This window comes from Osmerus mordax, chromosome 7, assembly GCF_038355195.1.
Source record: "Osmerus mordax isolate fOsmMor3 chromosome 7, fOsmMor3.pri, whole genome shotgun sequence".
NCBI lineage: Eukaryota > Metazoa > Chordata > Actinopteri > Osmeriformes > Osmeridae > Osmerus > Osmerus mordax.
This window is the reverse complement of record NC_090056.1, coordinates 17379687-17407186: the sequence shown is the minus strand read 5'-3', so window position 1 is coordinate 17407186 and position 27500 is coordinate 17379687. Positions and strand designations below refer to the sequence as shown.

General features: G+C 48.9%; 1 protein-coding gene across 1 annotated transcript in view; it reads left to right on the top strand.

Annotated features, from left to right (window-relative positions):
* cacna2d3a (calcium channel, voltage-dependent, alpha 2/delta subunit 3a) overlaps positions 1-27500 on the top strand; it is an 87030-nt gene that overhangs the window by 4194 nt on the left and 55336 nt on the right. Inside the window, 2 exon segments of the mRNA XM_067239132.1 lie at positions 15709-15825; positions 27404-27500. The exon segment at positions 27404-27500 is cut by the window's right edge and continues 29 nt beyond it. Coding sequence (XP_067095233.1) covers positions 15709-15825; positions 27404-27500 — 214 coding nt within the window.

Genomic DNA, 27500 nt, shown 5'->3' with positions numbered 1-27500 from the left:
AAACATCTCACTGGGTGCTTGTTGTTAAACATTTTGTGTGTCTGTGTAACAATTCTCCCAAGTTCAATTTCATGTATCATTGAGCGTCTGTATATAAGGGTGGGATTGATAGCTGTCCACACACACACACACACACACACACACGCACACACACACACACACACACACACACACACACACACACACACACACACACACACACACACACACACACACACACACACACAGTCACACACACACAGCTTTGTTTCACTATCCTAGTGACACACACACACACACACCCACACTACCCTGCTTCACCCTGTTTCCCATACAGACAGTAGAAAGAGCTGTATTATCTGGTTTGTGAATATACATCAGAAAGGAGACTTTCTCCATGATACAGCCAGGCCAAGCGGTTCAGAAGGAGAGATGTGAAGAGAGAGAGAGAGAGACATTGAGAAACCTTTCATTGTTTACATAAAGATTATGTTTGCCATCCCCTAACATTTAGATGCACTTCATTAATATTCTCAAGTGTAAATTATTATAATTCCTTATCTAGTGAACTATTTTTATGATGAATATGTATTACAGTCATACCCATGGATCTGAGACCATGACTAATTGTGTAATTTCAACAAAGTAATGTGTTTGTGTTTTCCTATTTTAATCTAAATTAATTAGATGTTTCATTAACAATGGGAATTGAATGAAACCTACACTGTTAACCCAAGCACAACAGATCTGTTTTTTCCTTTCAACATCTACGCCAATTGGAACTTAATTTATCTTAATTAGATTTCGGAAAATTCGATTTTTGTCAGCTAAATTGTTAATGACGTGATTGCTATCTGTGGTCAAAAACAACCAGGCCAATTGAAGTAAAGATGGCTGGCTGTGCTCACAACTTTCAGCTTCCCAGTAATCAGCCACACTGTGTGTCACAGTGACAATGTCACTGTGTGGAATCTCCTCAAGCATGCTGTAACTATGTCCATCATGAAATATGACATGCATTTTCAAATCTTATCAATCTTAAAAAACGTAATCTCTGCCTTCAAAGATAGTTTAATAACCTGTTGACCAACAACTTGCCTGGTGAGTGTTGTCCAGGAAGGAGTGGGGTCCGTAGTTTTAACCCTCACTTTCAGGATGGGAATGCAGGCTGACCCCAGTGCAGGGAATGCAGGCTGACCCCAGTGCAGGGAATGCAGGCTGACCCCAGTGCAGGGCATGCAGGCTGACCCCAGTGCAGGGAATGCAGGCTGACCCCAGTGCAGGGAATGCAGGCTGACCCCAGTGCAGGGAATGCAGGCTGACCCCAGTGCAGGGGCCAAAGGGAAACCGGAAGAGCTCTGAAAACAGCCCAGAGGCAAATTGAAACAGTTCTTTAGTATGACGAGTTAAATTGAGTTCCACATGGTTGGAATGTTCAGAGCTGTGATTATGATGGTAATGACATTCCTTCTTCTTCCTGCCCTGAGGGTGTTTCAGGCATAGATATATAGAAACACTAGATGTCTCGTCCGCGTTGCCGGACAACGGAGTCGAACGTCCGCACATGGCGGCCATCTTGCTACAGTCAACTCGCTCACCCATAACATTGTGTTGATGCTACATGAGTAGAGGTGAGTCACAGGGCCAATGAGGGAGGAGAGAGGGAGGAAAGGCAAGGGAGGGGGTGAGGGAGGAGGGTAGGTGAGGTGGTGAGGGAAGGAGGAGAGGGAGGGGGGAGAGGGAGGGGGGATTGAGGGAGGAGGGGTGAGTGAGGGAGAAGGGGTGTGTGAGGCAGGAGAGGGAGGGAGGGAGGGTGGAGAGTTGAGTGATAGGGCCTGTGAGGGGGAGATGGCCTCTGGTTAGATTTAGCTTTGGTAAATTGAATAGCTGTCAGGATTGGTTCAACGCAATTGGCGATGAGGGGAGGGGGCGTGCATTGATGTCTCTCTCTTGCTTTCTCGCTCTCTCACTCCGTCATCCGTCATCTCCCTGTTGCAAACTTTTTTCTTTATCTCTCTCTCTTCCTCTCTTATCTCTCTTGTTCTGTTCCCATACTAAATCCCTCACTTCCACAGCCACCTCTCTCCCCGGCTATCTCTCGCTCACTCCCCCTCTCTTTATCTCCGTCCTGCCTCGATGTGATCGAGGCATGTTGATATGTGTGTTCTCTTCCTCTGCCATTTATGACATGACGGAGAGAGAGAGAGAGTGTGTGTGTGGGGGGGGTGCATGTCACAGAGTTAATTACTTTGTTAGTGGGCGAGAGTAAAGCACAACCATCCTTTTATGTGTCTGGCACCGGAGCTTTACTCTACACAGACACTCACTCACAGTGTAATTACTTCTTTGTTAGTTGTAGAAAAGCATGAGAAAGCCCTTCTCTGAAATAGCGACCCTCATGACATTTCCAACACTATGTGCTCGCTTAAGAGTGTTTCTGGAGCACAGAGCAGGCCCTGTGCTCCGAGACAGGCCACACTTTGACTCCCTCTCTCCAAAAATCGATTTCGATTTTTCGCTCGATTTTTTAACACTGCATGTCTGGTGGATATTTGCCACACAAGTTTGTGGTGTGGGAATGTGATTGCGATGATTCAAAAAAAGAAGCTTTTCTACATGTGTCAGTTAGAGAGAGACAGGAGCGGCCCAAGTCGGAATCGAACTACAAAGTTCCAGTGCATCCACACACACACACACACACACACACACACACACACACACACACACACACACACACACACACACACACACACACACACACACACACACACACACACACACACACACACACACACACACACACACAAGACAGGCATGGATGGATGACAGTGTGCTAGCTGCTATCTTCTCGCACACACGCACGCTTTTCAATTATGACAAATGTGTTGAAATAGTATTCCATTGACTAGATTACGTTCCCATAGCAAACAAAGCGCTGGCTGGCGAGGGGGAGGGGACTATTGCTATTAAGTAAATATAGTGTGCGCAGTGCTGCGTGAAGGACTGTCTCTGACTCGCTGTGGGCCCCATCAATCACCCTGCCAGTCGGCTGGTCCCGCCCTCTCTACTGTAGGTAATGGGCGGAGAGAGAGAGGAATGCACATCACACTCATTACGGATGCACTATTAATCACAATATCTATCTCCACACTCTCTCACTCCCTCCCAAAACACAGAGACTCTTAATCCTGCTGTTTTAGCTTCATCTGTCTCTTTAGTTGTTGTGTTGAGTCTTGGAGGGTCAGCACTTTGCTTGTGTTGGCATTCATTTATTGTTCAGGGTTTATTGTTCAAGGTGACTGTGGTAAAGCAGACAAGGAGTCAGCGTCTTTGGGACGAAAGTGCACGAGGTCTTTACTTGGAATAAACAAGGTTTAACAAAAACAAAGGTCAGGAAACAAAGGTCCGACGCCACACGGCCATAACATGAAAGAATAAGACTCCACAACGAAGTGGGAAACATCTCGGCTTATATAGCCGTCCTAATTAGTCCCAACATAAAACAGGTGCGCACTAGAACTCCGGTGATGCAGACTGGCGCACCGTCGCCGTGCGCTCCGTGACAGAGACACACAAGTCGAAGTGGAAGGAGATAGGGTTCTCCAAGGGTCAGTGGATGTTAGTATTGATCTCCTTCTGGTAACACAATCTTCAGCTACTGTTATGAGCCATTCACTTCCCTTTCCGCACGAAATACACTCAATGCATTTACATCCCTCTTCCCGTCTAAATATAACATAAATTAAGTCATTTTAATTTTGTACTTTTTTTTTTGTTTATGGAAATATGCAAGATGAACGTGACAAAACGTCTGTTTTGAGCGGACATTCAGTCCTTCTCTGTCAGCTTAAACAACTTTTTTACGTGATTTATGTCTGACTTGCCCACATTGTTCTCCCCCTCTTTCTCTATCTGCCCATCTCCCTCTCTGTCTCTGTGTGTCTTGCTCTCTCTCTCGCAGTGTCTCTCTCTTTCACTCTGCGCTTATGTCTCTCTCTCTCCCTCTCTCTTGTGAATTATAGAACAGATGCAGCTTTAGTTTATGGCACTAAAGAATAGATGGGAGGCGTTCTGGGGACACTTGACGGTGATGCAGGAATGGAGCGGGTCCACACCAAAAATAGTTCCGCTGGCCCAGCACAACATCCTTCTCCTGCTGCACTCTGTGACTCCCTCAGACAGGCCCCCCTCCTTCCCTGCCCACCCCCCCCCTTCCCCCTTTCTGTGTGTGTGTTTGTGTGGTCTCAACCCCACCTCGCTGTGTGTGTGTGTGTTTGTGAGGTCTCCACCCCACCTCCCGGTGTGTGTCCTAGACTGAGAGAGGCCTGCCAAAGCCATCTCAGTGTGAGAGCTCCCTGTCCTCTCTCCCCTCCCTCTCACCTTCACCTTCTCTCACCTGCTAGACCTACTGAAAGACCAGACACACACACACACCACACACTCACTCAATTCGGCCAATCATGTCCGCATGTTTTTCCTTTTGTGGTCTGCCTGGAGCACAAACAAACCCCCAGCACCAGATCCCACACGCCGTCACGACGATTACATGGAGAACCAGGCCCCTTCTGATCTACTGGAGCAGGTCGCTGTGAGAGTCAGTATTGATCTCCAGGGTGGGGGGGTGGTGGGGGGGGGCTCCTTACGCTTTGTCTTTTCACTAACGCTCTGTGTATTGAGTAGTAGTCTGATGCCCGTAGTTGCTAATGCAATGATGACACAGACTTATGCTAAATACCCAGGGTGCAAGAACAAGACATTGATCAGTGACAAGGGTGGGGATTGATTGATTGATCTGTATTGATCAGAGGGTGTGGTGTGTGTGTGCGTGTGGGTGTGTATGTGCGGGAGGGGGCGCGTAGCCATAAAAGTAGACTGAGAGAGAGTATGTGATGTGTGAGCTTTGGTCCTGAATGGGAAGGGATGTGTAAAGGGTTCGAGCAAATAACAAACATTATCATGCAATGACTTTGAATAATACCTTTTACTTCCATCAAACTGACGGTCACTTTCCGTGTGGAGAGGTGAATATTCCAATCCAAAAACATTTGGATTTGTCTCTCCAAGATGAACTGTATACTGTTCCCCGTAAGCCCCATCCCTGAAGATCTCAGATAAGAAAACAATGTTTTCTTCATGTTCCGTAACCAACGTAAAGTAGAATTCTCCTGTCAAAGCCAAGGCTGGTTATCAGAAAGTATGCTCTTTGAATTGACTCTAAAAACAGCTTTTGAGTTGGTTCGGATGGATTTAAACTCCAAGACAGGATCGTGCGTTTGTAGACGCAAACAGAGAAAAACATACTGAAAGGAAATTGCGAAGTGGAACTTTGGCTTGGGGAATAAATGTGGCTTTCCTACACCCATTACGAGGTTTCCCCACTCCCTGTATCTGTGCATTGTGACGCAGAAATCAATCTGTGCCTGTGAGGATGCATGGAGAACAGTCTTCGAGCCACAGAACACAATTTGTATCGCTAAGAAAACTCAAACAAACAAACAGAAGAACCGAATGAGTTCTAAAAGAAACACATCGACTTACCTTCTTTTTATTTTCCCAAATCAAAGATTGGACTTTAGTTTTTGAACCTGTTCTTTGTTTTTTGGGTTGTCACTTGATTAGGGTTTGTTTTTATTTCTTTTTGGAGAACCCTCTGTCCCTGTTTGTCTAAACCATAGATGCCTATGTCTTGTTTGTGTTGTCATGACGTTTAGCTGTGTTCTGTTCTTCTTACCGGAGCCTGCATGCCCACCTTAACCTCAACCTCCAGAAGTTAAATGCATAAACTTCACTTGGAGTTTGAGCAACATATTAAGAACATATTAAGAACATTTTATGGATGCTCTAGTGATTCATTTATATTTGTCTTGTATCACACATTGCATTTACATTTACATTGTACATTTATTCATTTAGCAGACGCTTTTATCCAAAGCGACTTCCAAGAGAGAACTTTACAAAAGTGCATAGGTCACCGATCATAACAACGAGATAGCCCCAAACATTGTGGGCAGCCAAAACATGAAGCATACCTTGTGAAAAACCAAATAAGTGCCAGCAGGAAGAGACATAAGAGCATGCAGTTAAACAAGTTACAATTAAACAACATGAACCTCAAAAGTGCAAGAGTGTACCTGTAGAGAAGCAAGCAACAATAATATATTTCACTGCGAGTACAAGAATTTTGAATCAGTTACAACTAACCGACATTGCTTTTCTAAATGGACTTTATTAAGAAATGAAGAATGTGTGTGTGTGTTCATGTGTGTGTGTGTATGTGGCATAGCGGGGGGGGGGACAGTGAACGATAGTATCCATTAGTGACTGCAAGCTTTCACCACACACTCACAGAGGCAATGGTGCATATGCAATAGCCGCAATGCACACTGGGATTGTTCTCCCAGTAGCGTATGATCAGGCATGTGTGTGACATTCTGACTGTGTGTGTGTGTTGGAGAGGGTGTGCTTGAGTTTGTGGGAGAGAGAGTCTGTCTGTGTCACACCTACACACACACACACACACCTACACATGAACACACCCCCCCCACACTCTCAGAACTTGTAAAGGGAGATCGGTGGGGATCTCAAGGGAGTGGCTGTCGCCACCACGAGACTTAGACCATCGTGCTTCTGAGACAGACAGGACAAGCGTGAAATGAATGATTCCACTTCCCCTCCAGGCGGCGTTCTTCCGCTGAGGGAGATGGACGTGGGGCCTCCTGTACGAGGGACGGGGAGGGAGAGGGACGTGGGGCCTCCTGTGCGAGGGACGGGGAGGGAGAGGGACGTGGGGCCTCCTGTGCGAGGGACGGGGAGGGAGAGGGACGTGGGGCCTCCTGTGCGAGGGACGGGGAGGGAGAGGGACGTGGGGCCTCCTGTACGAGGGACGGGGAGGGAGAGGGACGTGGGGCCTCCTGTACGAGGGACGGGGAGGGAGAGGGACGTGGGGCCTCCTGTGCGAGGGACGGGGAGGGAGAGGGACGTGGGGCCTCCTGTACGAGGGACGGGGAGGGAGAGGGACGTGGGGCCTCCTGTGCGAGGGACGGGGAGGGAGAGGGACGTGGGGCCTCCTGTGCGAGGGACGGGGAGGGAGAGGGACGTGGGGCCTCCTGTGCGAGGGACGGGGAGGGAGAGGGACGTGGGGCCTCCTGTACGAGGGACGGGCAGGGAGAGGGACGTGGGGCCTCCTGTACGAGGGACGGGCAGGGAGAGGGACGTGGGGCCTCCTGTACGAGGGAAGGGGAGGGAGAGGGACGTGGGGCCTCCTGTGCGAGGGACGGGGAGGGAGAGGGACGTGGGGCCTCCTGTACGAGGGACGGGGAGGGAGAGGGACGTGGGGCCTCCTGTACGAGGGACGGGGAGGGAGAGGGACGTGGGGCCTCCTGTACGAGGGACGGGGAGGGAGAGGGACGTGGGGCCTCCTGTGCGAGGGACGGGGAGGGAGAGGGACGTGGGGCCTCCTGTGCGAGGGACGGGGAGGGACGTGGGGCCTCCTGTGCGAGGGACGGGGAGGGAGAGGGACGTGGGGCCTCCTGTGCGAGGGACGGGGAGGGAGAGGGACGTGGGGCCTCCTGTACGAGGGACGGGGAGGGAGAAAGAGGGGGGGGGGGGGGGAGGGGGGTGATTTTGTGTTTGCGATTCGGTGACGCCGGGGTGATTTCCTCCTGTCTCTGATGATCTACTTTTACAGTTCCCTGGGCACGGGTTGAACGTGAGAACACACATCCACTCACTCAAACACACACACTTATTTACACCTCTAACGGCACAAAGAGTTTTTTGTACTCAGGTGTAGTGGCACGTCCGTTGCGGGGCACAGGCTGACAGGAGACGTGAAGGTCCTGGTTCTTTGACACCTCCCTCTCCTCCCCTTATCCCTCGCTTCTCAGAAGCATGTTCCACCATAATTACAAACACAGCCAAGTGTTTCATCAATGTGTGTTTATTAAAATGATGACTGTAGTGCAGCAGTAACTGGTTTTCTTCCCAACATCCAGCCATGTACACACACTTATAAGTGCCCTCTATTGACTCGAGAAGGAAATGATTGCTTCTAGCTTTTGCTCTTCTGTTCTGTGGTCCAGCTGAATAATTTAGAGGGCTTTTTGTTGTACTTTAACACCTTAATATAAGACTGTCATCACTGTTTTTGTAGCAATGCAATCTTGCCGGAATTAGGTTTACATTGTAGAAATATATTTTATCATTGTGAGATTCTCCCGTTTCTTAGGCTATAAGATTGGACAATAGTTTGCGCATCTGGTTGTAACATAAAGACAATGACTTTATGACATTATAACAATGTTCTTAAATCTTCAATCACAGTTTCTTCACTGTGTTAAAATCTCTTTGAGCATACTGGTGCTTCGGTTCCTCTTAAAAGTGTAGGGCCAAAACGAAGAGGCAAAGTCCTCCCAGGTAGACAAACCAAAGGTACAGTTTACCTGGGTGTCCTGCGGTGCGCTAACACGCTGGGTTTCCACAGGCATCGTGTGCTTTGCCCTCGATGCGGTGGTTTCTAACCACACCGTCCCTCTGTCAGACTACCACAAAACCTACCCATGAAAAAGCACCACGAGAGAGCGAAAAAGCGAGCTGCAGATGAGAGGAGAGAAGAAAGGAGAGTTCACTCCGCCCTTCTCCCCCAGAAACAGTCTGAGAATAGATTGAGCGTGACCGTCCAGACGGAGGAATAATCTCTTGCCCTCCCTCTGTCTTTTCAAGCCTTTCTTCCCCCCCCCTCCTTTTGTTATGGATGTCCTGGTCTTAAAGCATCAAAGAGTCCATTAACTAGAGTTATCAGTCCTGCTCTCTGCGTGTTAGACTTCTATACCGGCTTGTTCCACTCTGCCCAGACAGCAGAAGAAGTGTGGTTCTGCTCAGGTTCAAAGCTGTTGAAGGTGTTGATCTGAGCTCTGCGAGAACAGAAGGTAACAGGCCTTAAGCATCACCCGGTTTAAGAACTTTGTTTTTCATTCCCTCTCTTTACAGGCCTGTTTCTCTCTTTCCTCTCCCTCTCTGTCTCCCTCTCTTCTCTACCTCGGGACTTTCCCAGAGTGGCCCTCCATTTCATAAGTCTTTGATCTACACAACACGCACACACACACACACTCACACACACATTGTTCACCCATACTCTTCTCATCCACTTGTAATAAAACAAACATGGCAGCAGTAGACCTCCTCATGAGTCCAGCCCCGAAGCTGGTTTATGACTGGAGAGAATGAGGAGGTTGAAGAAGCTGGTTTATGATTGGAGAGAATGAGGAGATTGAACAAGCTGGTTTATGACTGGAGAGGATGAGGAGGTTGAAGAAGCTGGTTTATGACTGGAGAGAATGAGGAGGTTGAAGAAGCTGGTTTATGATTGGAGAGAATGAGGAGATTGAAGAAGCTGGTTTATGACTGGAGAGGATGAGGAGGTTGAAGAAGCTGGTTTATGACTGGAGAGGATGAGGAAGTTGAAGAAGCTGGTTTATGATTGGAGAGGATGAGGAGGTTGGCTAAGATGACTCGACCAGCTGTGTTTCCCGGCTCTTTGTTCGGGATCTGGATTCATGAGAGCTTGTCTGACCTTTACAAACACTTCAGATCCTTACTAGGATTTTCCCAAAGGTAATGTTGCCAGTTCCCTTTGAAAACAGGTGGTCATTTACAGAAATGTCTGGTTGTGTAAACTTTCTAGTTTGTATGTGTGGCATTAGGGTGTGTATGTGTATACCTATGTACAAGTGCATGTGACCTCAACAGCTGTGTGTGTGTGTGTGTGTGTGTGTGTGTGTAAGGTGCTCCAGTGATGCGTAAAATGAGCTGAGGGTTTCGGGATTGAGGCTGAGTGTCTGTGTGAAATGACGTTTTTCTCCTTCATTAATCACTTTGCCATCAAACCCCACAGAGACCACACACACACACACACACAAGCGGGCGTGCATACACACACACACTCTCTCTTGCTCGCACACACACCATCGTATTGATACATGCGTAGGAGTTGTTAGGAATAAGATCTGTGTGATGTCTAGTCCAGAGAGATACTGCGATGCCCCTATGCTCCCAACTCTCTGGGAGTTCATGTGTGGTCCTGCAGTAGATGTGTGTGTATGGATGGTTGCTAGTTCTGTCTCCACATCCCCTGTTACATACGGACCCTATACACTTATGCTGTCACATCCTACTGTGCTTGCTCTTCACTATGCAGAATCATAGCTATCCACTCCACTGCTGTTTCACATGTACAGGATGTACACACACACACACTTTACACTGTACTTTTAACAGTCCTGCTCCTCATGTCAGTGTGTGGTACCCTTGTGTGAGTGAGTGTGCGTGAGACTAGTGTGTGTATGTATGTGAGTCATGTCAGTGTGTGGTACCCTTGTGTGAGTGAGTGTGCGTGAGACTAGTGTGTGTATGTATGTGAGTCATGTCAGTGTGTGGTACCCTTGTGTGAGTGAGTGTGTGTGCGTGAGACTAGTGTGTGTATGTATGTGAGTCATGTCAGTGTGTGGTACCCTTGTGTGAGTGAGTGTGTGTGCGTGAGACTAGTGTGTGTATGTATGTGAGTCATGTCAGTGTGTGGTACCCTTGTGTGAGTGAGTGTGTGTGCGTGAGACTAGTGTGTGTATGTATGTGAGTCATGTCAGTGTGTGGTACCCTTGTGTGAGTGAGTGTGTGTGCGTGAGACTAGTGTGTGTATGTATGTGAGTCATGTCAGTGTGTGGTACCCTTGTGTGAGTGAGTGTGTGTGCGTGAGACTAGTGTGTGTATGTATGTGAGTCCGTGTGTGCGTTCGTGTGAGTGATCAGAATCAGAATCAGAATCAGAAAGGGATTTATTCGCCATGAAAGTTTGCACAGACAAGGAATTTGCTTTGGCAGGAAGGTGCATACAATAAACATATACCTAAAATTTAAATATGTGGACTAACTATACTAAGGGTACATAAACTAGCAGTACTAAGTGGGATAAATATAAGTTGCCGTAAATTACAATATAAAAATACAAAAATACAAATATTACAAAAAATACAAATGTACAAGATACCATGTTGTGGTGCAGTGCAAAAGCAGTGTGTTTTAAGCAATAAGTCATTTGAGTCAGTGTGGTCCCTTGGCCTTGTTGAAGAGGCCAACAGCGGAAGGGAAGAAACTGTTTTTGTGGCGTGAGGTATTGGTCCTGATAGACCGCAGCCTTCTGCCGGAGGGGAGTGACTGAAACAGGGAGTGTCCAGGGTGGGAGGAGTCGGCCACAATCTTCCTCGCTCGCCTCAGGGTCCTCGAGGTGTGCAGGTCCTCGAGGGTAGGCAGATTGCAGCCAATCACCTTCTCAGCAGTACGGATGATACGCTGCAGTCTGCTCTTGTCCTTGGCAGTGGCAGCAGCGTACCAGACGGTGATGGAGGAGGTGAGGATGGACTCAATGATGGCTGAGTAGAAGTGCACCATCATTGTCTTTGGCAGGTTGAACTTCTTCAGCTGCCGAAGGAAGTACATCCTCTGTTGTGCTTTCTTGATGAGGGAGCTGATGTTCAGTTCCCACTTGAGGTCCTGGGAGAGGATAGTGCCCAGGAAGCGGAAGGACTCCACAGTGTTGACTGGGGAGTCACACAGGGTGATGGGGGTGAGTGGGGCTGTGTTCCTCCTGAAGTCCACAACCATCTCCACTGTCTTAAGAGCATTGAGCTCTAAGTTGTTCTGGCTGCACCAGGTCACCAGGTTGGCCGCTTCCCACCTATAATCAGACTCGTCTCCACCAGAGATGAGCCCAATAAGGGTGGTGTCGTCCGCAAACTTCAGGAGTTTGACGGACGGATGACTGGAGGTGCAACTGTTGGTGTACAGGGAGAAGAGCAGAGGAGAAAGGACGCAGCCCTGAGGTGATCCGGTGCTGATGGACCGGGAGTCAGAGACTTGTGTTCCCAGCTTAACGCACTGCTTCCTGTCAGACAGGAAGTCTGTGATCCACCTGCAGGTGGAATCAGGCACGTTCAGCTGGGAGAGCTTGTCCTGAAGCAGGGCGGGGATGATGGTGTTGAAGGCAGAGCTGAAGTCCACAAACAGGATCCTGGCATAGGATGCTGGGGAGTCCAGGTGCTGTAGGGTGAAGTGGAGGGCCATGTTAACTGCATCGTCCACAGACCTGTTGGCTCTGTAGGCAAACTGCAGGGGGTCCAGTAGAGGGTCAGTGATGGATTTAAGGTGTGCCAGCACCAGGCGCTCGAAAGACTTCATTACCACAGAGGTCAGGGCGACGGGTCTGTAGTCATTATGTCCTGTTGGCCTTGGCTTTTTGGGCACAGGGATGATGGTGGAGGACTTGAGACAGGCTGGCACATGGCATGTCTCAAGGGATTGAAAGTGTGTGTGTGTGAGAGACAGTGTATGTGAGTGTGTGTGTGTGAGACAGTGTGTGTGAGTGTGTGCGTGTACGTGTGTGAATGTGTGTGTGTGTTTCAGATCCTGGCTGACTGCTGAAACCTGGAGATGGAGGCCGTGGGCTGTTGCTGTCCTACTGTTGAAGCACTCTGTGTGGAAGAGATTAGCAGCACAATCCCCTGTGTCTACTGGGGCACAACAGAGAGGGAGAGGGAGGGGGGGGGGAGGAGAGAGAGAGAGAGCGAGAGCGAGAGAGCGAGAGAGCGAGCGAGCGAGCGAGCGAGAGAGAGAGAGAGAGAGAGAGAGAGAGAGAGAGAGAGAGAGAGAGAGAGAGAGAGAGAGAGAGAGAGAGAGAGAGAGAGAGAACTGGGCCAGACTGATTCTGAAATGTGTATTAGTCTGGAACCTCTCAGTTCATTTTCGATTTCCAAGGGACGTTACACAGGCCAAAATGTCTCTGGACCCAATTGGATAGAATTGGATGGAAACAACCAATCAGAGCAACAGAATGTCCTCGAGTTTGTTTATTAAAATGTGTTAACAGCGCTCCTCTGCATAGACATCGTATTAAACCCGCCCAAATCAGATAGATGGTTGTGATTGGCCCAACTAGATTCTGATCAGAGAGAAATCTGTTTGAATGTAAGGACAGCTCCCAGTACAGCTTTCAAATGCTCTATTTTGTCAATTAGAAAAATAAAATGATTATACAATATCAAATTGCATCACATCATTTGATTTCAGCTTTATTTAAATGGAAATTTAGAGCAAATCCTTTTTTCAGGCCAAACAGTAAGGTGTGGCAGGGGCAGAAACTCCTAGCCTTATGTTGACCTCCGTGACTTTTACGGCTCCTGTCTCAAGCCATGGTCTCTTTCAGGTTCGGAGAGTGGGGCTGTTCAGAGTTGAGGTCACCATGACAACCTGAGTGACAACACCTCAGGTACACTGTACCCCCCCCCCTTCCCCCCGGCCTTACAAACACTTACCATGTCACCAGGGAAGCGGGGGGGGGGGGGGGGGAGGGGGGTGAGGGGAGGAAAAGAGGATGAAGAGAGAAGGAGGGGAATATCCACTGTCCCTGATGTCAGGACTCGTTCCCAGGAAGAGTGTCAAACTGCGATGCTGGGATGAGTGGCAAATGCTCCCGTTTGTCACTCTGATTGGTTCCAGAATGGTCGGTCATTCAGCGTGATTGGCTTCTTGGTACTCACTCTGTCACTGTGATTTGCTGCTGACTCCTGAGTCAGTCGCGACGATTGGTCACACACAATGTTGAAACTGTAGCTGCCTCCTGTTCCTGGTGAGGGTGGAGGTTGGGGTTTCAAGGTGTTAAGCTTAGGACTGCTGTTTTTTATAGGGCCCATGGTGTTCATAATAATGTCCTTATAGCAGCATGCTACTGTGAGCCACCTCTTGGTCTCTCTCTCTCTCTGTGCAAGTTCTATGTCTCCGTTCAGCATGTCTTCCCCAGTTGTATCCTTCATGTTGTTTATCTCTCCTCCTCCCTCTGTACTGAGTGCTGTTCTCTCTCTTCAGCGGTCTCACGAGTAGCTGGTATGTTCCAGAACAGCTCTCCAGTTTCCTCTCCCAACTTCTCCCCTCCCTCCCTCCCTCCCTCCCTCCCTCCCTCCCTCCCTCCCTCCCTCCCTCCCTCCCTCCCTCCCTCCCTCCCTCCCTCCCTCCCTCCCTCCCTCCCTCCCTCCCTCCCTCCCTCCCCCTGTTCCCCCCCTTTCTCACAGCCCTCAGAGATCAGGATACATTTTACACCAGTGTGTGACCTCTCTACACCTCCCTCTCCTTGCCCTCTGTTTCCACCCCTCTTTCCATCCCCCCGCCGTGCCATTCTCTCTCTCTCTCTCTCTCTCTCTCTCTCTCTCTCTCTCTCTCTCTCTCTCTCTCTCTCTCTCTCTCTCTCTCTCTCTCTCTCTCTCTCTCTCTCTTTCCTTCACTCTCTCTCCCTCTCTCCCTCTTCCCTCTCTCTTTCTCTATCTGTCTCTCCCTCCCCAGTTTCTTTCTTCCTCATTCTAATCTCATCCCCCCCTCCCACACCTGTCACCTGCTTTCTGCTTGCCTCTCATGAAAAGGATGCATCCCACACAAAGCTTGACATCTCTACACCTCCCCCCTCTCTCGCACGTTCTCCCTCTATCTCTCTCTCCCCCCCTTCTTTCTCTCAGCATTGTCTTTCCTTTCTGAGGGGGACAGTATCAGAGTGGAAGTCAAATCCTCTGCTGTGGTGGAGACAAACACACACACACACCAGACACACATTTTTGTAGCACTGAGTTCCTGTACGCACTTGTTCCTGTGAACAAAGGGCACTCAGTATCGAAAAATACGGAAATGGACTTTAGTGCATTTGATTGTTTCAAAAAGGAGGCACTTTGCAGTTCATTTCAATGATAATGTGTCGTAAATTGACTCTGCTGAGGATTCATTCAGTGTACAATGAACAGGAGTAAATAGCTGCAGTCTCTCACTTTCCCTGCCTCTCCACCTCTCCTGCTGCCTGCAGTACATCGTCCCAGAGAACAGCCTCTCTTAAAACCATCAATCCAGTGATACAGAATTCTCCTCCAGTTTTGTCATGTCTCGCAGTTTCTCTGATCATCATCTAAATCCTAACTGTCCTCGCCCACGCCAGACAAGTCGGATGGCATTCCTTACCCTTCTCTTTTCCTCTCGCTCTCTCCTTCTCTCCCTCCTCACCTCTCTCTACATCCCTCTTTCCTCCTCCTTCATTCTGTCATTCGGTTGCTGTAAGACCAGGGTGAGAGTGTTAATCTAAGCTGTTTGGCCCAACATTATAGAGACCACTGCCATTTGATATGACGGTAATCTTCGGTTAAATCCCTCCAGACTTGAACGCAGGCGTCTGCAGCTTTGAAGACCAACAGTATTCCTGATGTTGAAAAAAATAATTTAAAAAGAAACTCCCCAACACCCAGGCAGCAAAGCAATGTGTGTGTGTGTGTGCGGCGAGGGCATGAGTCCGAATCAGCTCGACTTACTGTCTCGGTCTCCAGAAGAGGGGATTGGAGGATTTGCGTTTTTCTTTGGCTCAAACATTCACACCCACGATGGGTGTGAAGGGGTATTTGATATTTTATGTTCACGTTTGTTGAAAAATCACATTTAAAATAAGAGTGGAATTAAAATGTCTAACAGGCAAAACACTCAAGAAGTATTTCATAAAGACAGTGGTTAGCTAGGTTACTTACAATCAGTGGCCATGCAGAACTGACAGCTTTTGTACGCGTTCAAACTCACTGCAGTTCTTACCTAGATCCTTCATCACAATCATAAAATGTCTAGCAGCTCTAATAAGGTGCCCACGTATGTTTGTGTGTTCCAGAAATACAAGGAGTTTGAGCGAGCAGTGCGGGTGGAAGAGATCAACGGCCTGAGGCTGGTGAAGAGGCTGGCAGACGACATGGAGGACATGTTCCGGAAGAAGGCCGAGGCCATGGAGGTACATCCACAACGCCTGCCACCCAAATGAAAAGGGTTTTAATCTGGTTTAGCTTTAGGCAGTCTTGGGTGTAAAACTTAATGGTTTACACCTGCCTGGAATTCAGGACACAGATAAACGAGACAGTTCCACTGCTCGGTTCGACAGGCTAAAACGAAAATGAAGTGTTAAAAGAAAAAAATGCTGTTGTGTTTCTTCTCAAGTAGACGAGAATATGTTAAGTGAAACAAATGTGTTCCGTAAGTCCTATAAGGCCTACTGATTTAAACGCATTGGCTCAGATCAATGTGGCTCAGATCCTTCCAAAATAGCTAACCATCTGACAGAAGGTGGATCACGGATTCAGTTGAGATATTAAGGTAGTTAAGTTCCCCATCACTTCTAGTTTTCTCAGTGTTTTAATTTCATCCATATGTATTACACTGAACCAACATGATTCATCGTGAGGAGGAGATATATCTATTAAAAGACAAATCGCAAATCTCGGGACATCAGCACCTATAGCCGCAGGCTGTAAGCGATCGTCTTAGCTCAAAATCTATTTTCAACGGTTCATGAGGCGACGCATGCCACAAATTGAATGATAGTACTTGTAAAGTAACTGTTTATCTCTTGCCTTAGAGGTCATTCACATAAAAAGCTCAAGAACACCTGTTTTTAGGAACTAATTAGAGCTACTTGGCTAGATGGATGAAAAGCTAGTTGGCAGTGGCGCTGCTAAGCAGCTTATGAAGATCAACAGGAATAAGGAGAGGTGAATGATGCATTGACAAAACAGGCAGGACACTAATTTTAGAATAAAACGATATTTAGCCAACATGACAACATTTTTAGTACTAACTGGTTGGTTTATTGATATATATTACACCAAGTTAACAAGTTCGTGGCTATCTAGCAGGCTCTGTTTCTGTCCATGAATGATCTACTGTCGATTATTCGCTGAAAGCTATTGTAGCCTGTAACAGAAGCTTGCGAACACATTAGTGCTACACTTAGAAATATGATCACCACTTACAGTAGCATAGCAACTGTATGCCCACATATCTGTTGTTAGCTAGTCTGTTGATGAAAGAAGCTCAGAATCTTCAAACATGGAAATTTTGCCTTTGTATTTTATGATGTTGTCGAGCAACGATGGTAGGAGCAGATGAGGGGGGTTACGCCTAACATGACAGGAAGTTAACAAGTGAAGTCTGCCACTATATCCTCAGCTGTACCAATGACGAACAGAATTCTGACCACATCAACGATCCTGCCCAACTTCCCACAGAATGGCAAACATGTTACATTTCAAATGGCTGTGTGAGGGGGTAGTGTTTGTGAGCTTGTGGTGTGTGTGAATGTGTGTGTCAGTGTACCTGTCAGTGTATGTGTCATATTATTGATTCCTACGAAAAAATGAAACTTAGTATCTTAGAAGCCACTTTAGGACAGGGCTGGGAGACTTGATGGGGAGTGTGAGTGTGTGTGTGTGTGTGTGTGTGTGAGAGTGTGTGTGTCTGATGGGGAGAGAGAGGGGCAGTGCTGGATGGATCTGTGGTGTTCAGCTCTTCGGGCTGCAGGTGAGAGATCCTATCAGTGCTGCATGGGGCTGTTAACAGAAATTGGATTTCTCTTTAAGTGTCGGTGTTTATATGAGACAGAGAGTAAGAGAGATGGAGAAAGAGAGAGAGACAGAGAGTAAGAGAGATGGAGAAAGAGAGAGAGAGAGAGAGTAAGAGAGATGGAGAAAGAGAGAGAGACAGAGACAAGGCCTCCTCTGTGAGTGTGTGTGTGTGTGTGTGTGTACAATGATGACCTTCTGTACACACTGCACACACACACTCCATTTTTTTCCACCCCGAGGCCCTATAACATCGCTCTGGCAGTAAAGTCACACTACAGTCTTTATGAACATATCTGTGTAAATACATCACCTTTATTATGTTTTTGAAAGACTTGATTTAGTTCCGATAAGTTTTTAGGAATGTTGTGCTTGGTTTCTTCTTGCACAGGGCGAGTTGAATTAAACCCGGTCTAAAAATGTGCCAGTATGTGCTATTAATAGTCTGTGGTTATTAGTTGAGAATTAGAATCCCAACTGCCTCTAAAATACCTATTCTTGACAGTAAACTGTGGTAGACTCTGTGTTACAGAAGGGGGTGGTGGGTGTGCTAGTGTCGCCCCCCCACCCTGCAAGCTCCCCAGTGGGGGGTTGAAAGTGCCTAAACTCCCCCAAGACATGAGTGGCTCTGTTGGCTAATGGCTTGTGCTTGGCTGCTGTGCGCTTGTGTGTGTTCTGGTGTGTGTATTTATGTGCGTGCGTGTGTGTGTGTGACGACGTGCGTGTCTGTGCTGGTATGCGTGTGTGTGTACTTATGTTCGTGTGTGTGATGGTGTGTTTATGTGTACGCTTGCGTGTGCTAATGTGAGTGTGCGCTAATGTGTTTATGTGTGTGTCGTGGGATGCCGGTCGGGGACCCTGTGGAAGTGCCTTTTAATGGAGAGACAAGACGAGGGGGGGATAGGAGAGAGAGAGCAGCTGTTGGAACGAGGGCAGAGAGGATGATAGTATCCCCCAGTATGAAGGGCATGCTAACTAGGGAGGCTGGCAGGAGGCAGGCATCCTCTCCATTCAACAATGATGTGCCTCAGAGGATTCAACCCCTGGAACCACAACACCCACTCCCACTACGACGGCGTCATCGTCCTGGGTGGCCATGTGACCCAGCCTGGCTGACTAGGAATGTTTACATTTTGTCATTTAGCAGCGATCTTGTCCAGAGCGACTTACAGTAAGTACAGGGACATTCCCCTGAGGCAAGTAGGGTGAAGTGCCCTGCCCAAGGACACAACGTCATTTGGCACGGCCGGGAATCGAACTGGCAACCTTCAGATTACTAGCCCGATTCCCTAACCGCTCAGCCACCTGACTCCCTGTTGAGTGTAGGAGCCCGCAGCAGTACACATACAGTGCGGACCTCTGGGATATCTCACCGGGGGCTGTGACACCAGGCTAGCTGTGTTGTCAGGTAGAACTCGGAGTGGGAAATATCGGATACTTCCTTCTTTTTTACCTTTCTTTAGGGGCAGGGGGTATCATGTTCTGGCTGTGGTCCTGGACCTCTCCTTTCTCCTCTCCCCTCCCTCCCTCTTTTCTCTTCTCTCCTCTCTCCCCTCCTCTCCTCTGGTAAAGTAAACGCTGCGCTTCAATTTCCGTTCGGCTACCGTTCTCCTGTCCTAGGTTTTATCTCGTCTCCACGGCAATTCCCGCTCTTTAACACTCTCTGCCACCTGCCTGGAGGCAGTATCCTCTCACTGTGACACACTACCCTGCCTGGAGGCAGTATCCTCTCACTGTGACACACTACCCTGCCTGGAGGCAGTATCCTCTCACTGTGACACACTACCCTGCCTGGAGGCAGTATCCTCTCACTGTGACACACTACCCTGCCTGGAGGCAGTATCCTCTCACTGTGACACACTACCCTGCCTGGAGGCAGTATCCTCTCACTGTGACACACTACCCTGCCTGGAGGCAGTATCCTCTCACTGTGACACACTACCCTGCCTGGAGGCAGTATGCTCTCACTGTGACACACTACCCTGCCTGGAGGCAGTATCCTCTCACTGTGACACACTACCCTGCCTGGAGGCAGTATCCTCTCACTGTGACACACTACCCTGCCTGGAGGCAGTATCCTCTCACTGTGACACACTACCCTGCCTGGAGGCAGTATCCTCTCACTGTGACACACTACCCTGCCTGGAGGCAGTATCCTCTCACTGTGACACACTACCCTGCCTGGAGGCAGTATCCTCTCACTGTGACACACTACCCTGCCTGGAGGCAGTATCCTCTCACTGTGACACACTACCCTGCCTGGAGGCAGTATCCTCTCACTGTGACACACTACCCTGCATGGAGGCAGTATCCTCTCACTGTGACACACTACCCTGCGTTGCCGTGTGTTTTGGTAGAGTCTTACTAACATCCGAGAAATGTGTGGATTTTTCGCCTATTAGGCGTACCCAAATGGCAAAGCTTATAATAGTAGAACAGTAGGACAAAATGCAAGCGCGAGGAATTATTTGAAAGGTAACATTGTCTAGTTTTTGAAGATGTGCGTAACATTTGACTGTAACACAACCTAAACCACATCAGGTCTCCAAAAGTTTTTTTAAATTTTCATTTATTTTGTGTGTGTGTTCCCTGTCTTCGTGGCTGATGCTGTCTCTTCAGCGACTCATAGAAAACTTTGCCCAAGAAGACTCATGCTGTTCTGTTGCCCAAGTCGATCCTAATTGTTGCTCCTCCATTATAGATAAGCAGGGCCAATTAAGAAATGGTTTGGGAGTAAACATAGACTTACAAAGGAATCGTGTGTACATGTGGAAACATCACAGCACTCCTATTGTTACTTTTAATTAGTATTACCTCCTATCAGTCTCTGAGTCAGGCTAGATTATCACTGTGGCAGACAGCTGTCACCCAAAATCCTCTCCTCTGGTTGCTTGTTGGCGAGGCAGGAGAGAGGCAGGAGAGAGGCAGGAGAGGGGCAGGAGTGAGGCAGAAGAGAGACAGGAGAGAGGCAGGAGAGAGGCAGGAGAGAGGCAGGAGAGAGGCAGGAGCGAGGCAGAGTGAGAGAGTAAAAGACGAGGTGAGCGCGTCTGTTGAAAGCCGTGGAGCGGTTGTAATTGTTGTCTTTGAAGTGAAGCACAGTGCCGTCGTGTTGAAAAGCGGACTTCAAAGCAGCTCTGGGGAGGTCCAGCTGTGGACAGTTCCTCTGGTATAATGAACCGGGCTGATTGAAGTGGTGTACCTGCAGTTATCACTTGTTGCCTTCACCGGTCTAGAGTTTGCTTGGAACTCCTCTCCTGGAGACGTTTCTGGTTCTGAAAGATGTGGACAGGTGGCACATGAAGACATCCTTTTGTTCTTAGTCTCGGAGGGTGGTCCTGTCGCTCTGGGGGTGTGTGCTAGTGTTCTAGAATATACCCTAGTTTCCTCTGGGGGTGTGTGCTAGACTGGACTCTGTTCCTGCCCTAGCTTCCTCTGGGGGTGTGTGCTAGTATAGATTGGACTATGTTCCTGTCCTAGCTTCCTCTGGGGGTGTGTGCTAGTATAGACTGGACTATGTTCCTTCTCTATCTTCCTCTGAGGGTGTGTGCTAGTATAGACTGGACTATGTTCCTTCTCTATCTTCCTCTGAGGGTGTGTGCTAGTATAGACTGGACTATGTTCCTGCTCTATCTTCCTCTGGGGGTGTGTGCTAGTATAGACTGGACTATGTTCCTGCTCTATCTTCCTCTGGGGGTGTGTGCTAGTATAGACTGGACTATGTTCCTGTCCTAGCTTGCCCTCCTATCCATCTCTACCTCTGACACAGCTGCAGCATCACACTGACACACTGACTTCTGGATGGCTCCACTGGTAAATTCACCTGCTGTCCCCTTCTCATATCCCTGTCACCGCAGCTGGGAGTGTGTGTGTGTGTGTGTATGGGCATACACACGACGTGTGAGGATTTGAGTGAGTGTGTTTAATGTGTGTGTTTGGTGTGTGTGTGTGTAGGTGTAGGTAGAGGGTGACAGGTGCCTCATGACGAGGCCGAGCCAGCCAGTAGAGGTCAGAGCAGAGACGGTCTCTCTTCCATTGAGGCACTGTTATCACCCACCAGCCAGAGAGGAGGAGGAGAGAGAGACAGACAGAGAGAGACACAGAGCGAGAGAGAACCTGATCAGAGGGGATATTAATGACTGGTTATTGATTGGATCATCAGTAACTGATTGTTGTCTCTCTCCCTCTCACCCTCTCTCTCTGTCACCCTCTCCCTCTCTCTCACCCTCTCCCTCTCTCTCTCTCTCTCTCTCTCTCTCTCTCTCTCTCTCTCTCTCTCTCTCTCTCTCTCTCTCTCTCTCTCTCTCTCTCTCTCTCTCTCTCTCTCATGGCCCTTGGCCAGCCTGAAGGTGGTAAACACAGGAAAGGAAAGTGTCACAGGGCACTTTTTCATTCTGTTGATGCTGCAACTCTTCTCTGGTTTGACAATATTAATTGCTGTCCCTGGTGCTATTGATAGCTTCACCCCAGCCCAGCCCAGTTTGGCCCAGCCCAGTCCCCAGTGGACCAGGCCGCTGGCAGCAGCCCGACCCCAGAGCTGCTCTGGTACCAGGGGCCAAGGCTTAGGTTGCACTAACTGAGTCCATGACCAGAATCACAGGAGAGGCAAGCCAAGGCCTGATACAGCAGAACCGGGGCACCGACACAAGCAGCATCATCTCAATACACAGGGGGGTACCAAGAGGGTTCTCCGAGTTTCTCGGCTGTACAGACATTTAAAATACATGTAAAGAGTAACCCCTTATGGTGTTTGGTTTTATGATGTCTACTTTTACGAATCTGATTTTTGTATAGCAGTTTTTGCTGCAGCTGAACATCAAAAATACATGTAAAAGTTTGTAGCTATTTTGTGTGTGTCGTCTTGTTGTTGGGAGCGCACACGCCAAATGCTGCTTTGCATGCTGGGACACCACTGCAGAGGGTGACTGCAGGCTCCGCCCCTCTACCTCCCACCTCAGGGGGAACTTTCAGAAACGGGAAGTTTTTCTTTTTTTTTTGCCCCCCGTCCGTCCGTCCGTCAGAGTGAAATGTGCCGAGGCAAGGGAGAGTGTACTGCGTCAAAAGTTCCAGGACTTCCGCTCGCTGTCAATAATGCATGCTCACCCCCCCTGCCCCCACCTTGCTCCTTCACCCCCCCCTCCCACACACCCCCCTCTCCCCCCCTCCTCTATCCCCCGCCGCATCTCGCCCCTCCCGCAGCTGCTCTAGCGCTTGTTAGCATAGGTCAGCGGTACTGCATGCCTCATCTGCGCTAACGCACCAATCCGCAGTCATCTCCAGATTTATTCACTCTCTCTTCTTCTTCTTCTCTTCCTAACATTTATAATTGATGGACTAAGGTCAGAGCTTTCAGCTCCTGAGAGCTGACGGAGGGAGGGAACTTGTCAGGAGCAAATGGGTGTTGGAAACCCAAATCCCCTCCGTCTCGTGTGGATCGAGACAGGAAGTGGATCCTTAATGGATCAGAGAACATGTCTGAGGCTGGTCAGGTTTCCTGTGTATAGGTTAGCAGAGATAAGATGGCTGAGTGTGTGTGCGTGCATGTGGCAGTGTGTGTGTGCGGAAGGACGTGTGTGTGTGCGTGGGAGGTTGTGTGTGTGTACATGTGGGAGTATGTGTGTGTGTGTGTTTTGGAGACAGCAGGGCCTGCCTCTCCGACTGTGTCAGTTTAATTACTGCTATCATCTCACACCAAGCCAAATCACAAAATGACAGTGGAAAAAGTCATTTCCTCTCTCTGAAGCAGCATTGCATGCTCTGTCAAGACCCCCCACTGATAGGAATACATGTCGGCCTCATTTAGACATACGCACACACAGACACACAAATACACACACATTTGAATAAACACGCGCCGGTACACAATTGTATCTGTGCACCAGTGAAACGGAAGACTTGAAATGCTCTGGAGGCCCTCCAGACCTCCAGGCCTGCCCGCCCCCCCAGGCCTGGCCCCATCTGACGCGTCCCCGTGAGCGTCCACAAGCCCCGGCCGCCCCCTCCCCGCCCCGCCCCCCCCTCCCCCGCCCCCCTGCCCCGCCCGCCTCCCCGCTCTCCAGGCTCTGTTGAGGTTCACATCAGCGTCTACAAGTGGAAGTCAATCTCACTGACTCTGAACTACAACACACAGGGAACTTTGACAGACTACACCTGAGGGTGTGTGCGTTTGCAGAACACACCACGTCACACACACACATGCACGGCCACACGTAAAGCCCCCTGAACAAACACACACACAGATTGACTGCAGAGGGGACCGCCACAGAGCATAGGTCAAAGGAGTCTCACAAGAGAAGAAGAATATCATAAGGAGTGTCAATGGAGCAGAACACGTACCAGACCCTCAAACAAACACGCACCGCACACACACACACACCCACCGCACACCGCACACACACCGCACACAGACGCACACACACCGCACACAGACGCACACACACCGCACACACACCGCACACACACCGCACACAGACGCACACACACCGCACACACACCGCACACAGACACACACACGCAGTGTCTGACATTTCCGTCCGAGTATAAGGCTAAGCGGCCAGACCTTTCTAGAATGTTATTCTCCCCCCCTCTCTCTCACCCCCTCCTTCTTTCCTCTCATCCTTATCTCTGTTTGTTCCAGAAGCACACAGCTCTGTGATTCCTCTGTCCTAGCACCCCAGGGGCTCTGCGCTCTCACAGCACACACACACACACACACACACACACACATTCTCCTTATCTGCCCCTGGCTCTGTGATGAGATAAGGGTTCCCAGCCCCTACATCTTCCAGCCATGCTGCCTTCAGGTGTGTGTTGGCGTGTCTGCGTTCCAAACTAGACCCTGTCGTCCTGTCTTCCCTGCATGCGGCGGCTAAAGACACGGCAGGGATGAGGGAAAGGAAGGATGCTAAAGGGTGGGGGAGGGAGGACTTTTGTAGACGGGCCTGAGTTTGGTACCTGTGAATGTAGAGGGGTAGAAAGAGGGGAGGAGGGATGGAGGGATGGAGAGAAAGGGGGGAGGATGTAGAGACGAAGGTATGGAGAGAGGCAGGAATGGAGGGATGGAGGGATGTAGAGAAAGAGGGAAGGAGGAATGGAGGGATGGAGGGATGTAGAGAAAGGGGAAAGGATGTAGAGATGAAGGTATGGAGAGAGGAGGAATGGAGGGATGTAGAGAAAGGGGAAAGGATGTAGAGATGAAGGTATGGAGAGAGGAGGAATGGAGGGATCCGGGGATGAACGCAGGGAGGGATGGAGGAGCAGACTCATTTACTGTCGAGGAGCTGGTCCTAGCCAGTTGTGTTGCTATGGTGAGAGGAATGGTTGCCAGCTGAAAAAGATTGCTGTGACTCTACACACAGACACACATGTGCGCACACAGACACACACGGATCATGCACACATACAGGTCAGTCTGAAATAAGCTGGCTGATTGCTGGAGTTTCCGGAAAAGCCATTTGAATGGAAATGTGAGGCAGAGTGCATCAAAGAAACTCATCCGCTGAACAAGCTGAGCATGAATGAAATGATTTACTGTATGAGGTCTCTGCGCGCGCGTGTGTGTGTGTGTGAGAGAGAGAGAGAGATGGAGGGAGGGAGGGAGGGAGGGAGGGAGAGAGAGAGAGACAGAGAGAGAGACAGAGAGAGACGAGAGCGACATAGAGACAGAGACAGAGAGAGAGAGAGACAGAGAGACAGAGGAGACAGAGAAGAGAGAGAGAGAGAGAGAGAGAGAGAGAGAGAGAGAGACAAGAGACAGAGAGACAGAGAGACAGAGAGAGAGAGATGAGAGAGAGAGAGAGAGAGAGAGAGAGAAGAGAGAGAGGATGAGAGAGAGAGAGAGAGAGAGAGAGAGTTGGTGGGGTCTGAGATAAATGATTCTCCCAGTGCGGTCAGGCCAAGCCACTCTCACAGCAGGAGCTAAAGATATGATTGTGTGTGTGTCTGTGCATATATGTGTGTGTGTTTAGTAGTGTGTTTGGCGGTGTATCTATAGAATGATTGCCCATCATCGATGTTCCATGCTGAACTCATTGCTAATCCAGAGATACGATCTGATAGGTTTGTGTCTACAAAATGTGATTTGTGTGTGTTTGTTTATGTGTACACATGTAGCATATGTGTGTGTGTACTGTGTTTGTGTGTTTGAATGCGTGTGTGTGTGTGTGTGTACTGTGTTTGTGTGTTTGAATGCGTGTGTGTGTGTGGTGTGTGTGTGTGTGTGTGCACGTTGCCCCCTGAGGCAGGTTACAACTTAAACCCTGGTGGAGCTGCAGGCCCTTCACCTTTAGTCTGTTTTTAAATGCCACAGTCTGCCAAGCCAGCCCCCCAGCCTACCTGTCTGTGACACACACACACACACACACACAACACACACACACATATGCAAACATGTACACATATCCAGTACTACATGTACACACACAATAAGGAGTAGGCTATATGGTGCAATGTGCTCTAAATGGGAGCGCTTGTATCTGTACAAGTTTAAACAAGCAAAAAGGGAATGACGTAACAGTACCTGTGTGTTGACACCTTCATGCTTTACAGGGTGTGGATGGGCTGCAGAATGCAGGTCAGAGGTGTGTGTCCACTCTCCTGAGACAGATGGGGAAATGATGTTGGCTTGAAACCGCAGATACCCACAATACCCTGCAGGAACACGCAGCAGACAGTATCCCTGTCAGATGATGATGAAGTGTGTGTGTATGGTGTGTGTGTGTATGGTGTGTGTGTGTGTGTGTATGGTGTGTGTGTATGTGGTGTGTGTATGTGTGTGTGTATGATGTGTGTGTGTATGTGGCGTGTGTATGTGTGTGTGTGTATGGTGTGTGTGTTTGTGTGTGTGTGTATGTGTGTGCGTGTATGTGGTGTGTGTGTGTGTGTATGTGTGTGGGTGTATGTGGTGTGTGTGTGTGTGTGTGTGTGTATGGTGTGTGTGTGTATGTGGTGTGTGTATGTGTGTGTGTGTATGGTGTGTGTGTATGTGTGTGTATGTGTGTGTGTGTATGTGGTGTGTGTGTGTATGTGTGTGGGTGATGTGGTGTGTGTGTGTGTATGTGTGTGTGTATGTGTGTGTGTGTATGGTGTGTGTGTATGTGTGTGTGTGTGTATGTGGTGTGTGTAGTGTGTGTGTGTATGGTGTGTGGTGTATGTTGAGTGTGTGTGTGTGGTGTGTGTGTGTGTGTGTGTATGTGTGTGGGTGTATGTGGTGTGTGTGTGTGTATGTGGTGTGTGTGTGTGTGTGTGTGTGTGTAGTGTGTGTGTGTGTATGTGGTGTGTGTGTGTGTGTGTGTGTGTATGTGTGTGGGTGTATGTGGTGTGTGTGTGTGTATGTGTGTGTGGTGTGTGTGTGTGTGTGTGTGTATGTGTGTGGTGTATGTGGTGAGTGTGTGTGTGTGTGTATGTGTGTGGTGTATGTGGTGTGTGTATGTGGTGTGTGTGTGTGTATGTGGTGTGTGTGTGTGTATGTGGTGTGTGTGTGTATGTGTGTGGGTGTATGTGGTGTGTGTATGTGGTGGTGTGTGTGTGTATGTGGTGTGTGTGTGTGTGTGTAACAGCAGGGGTGTTCTGATGGAGGGTTTGTTTAGTGTCCAGTGTGCCTAAGGGTGTCATTATCTTCATTGTTTGACTATCCAGGAAAATAGCTTGTGTCTAGGACCTGGACAAATTCCTATACCTCTAAAAGTGTTTTCAGTGTGTGTGTAGACATGTTGTACTACAGTATAGGATGGGCAGACATTCAATCTAATAGGCGATAATATAGAGACTGATTAGAAAGTTGTCTGTGAAACATAAAAACATAACCAGTGGAAAGAGATTTGACTTATGTGCAAAGAATAGTTTTATGACGATGATCTCTTTCTCTCTCCCTCTCTCCCTCTCTCCCTCTCTCTCTCTCTCTCTCTCTCTCTCTCCTGCCTCCCTCCCTCCCTCCCTGCCTCCCTCCCTCCCTGCCTCCCTCTCTCTCTCCTCCTACAGAGACTGGTGAAGGCAGCAGAGGAGGCTCATGAGCAGCATGAGGAGGATCCAGATCTGCAGGTTTTGTCTTTGCCCTGGTCTCAGCTGCGGGTTCACC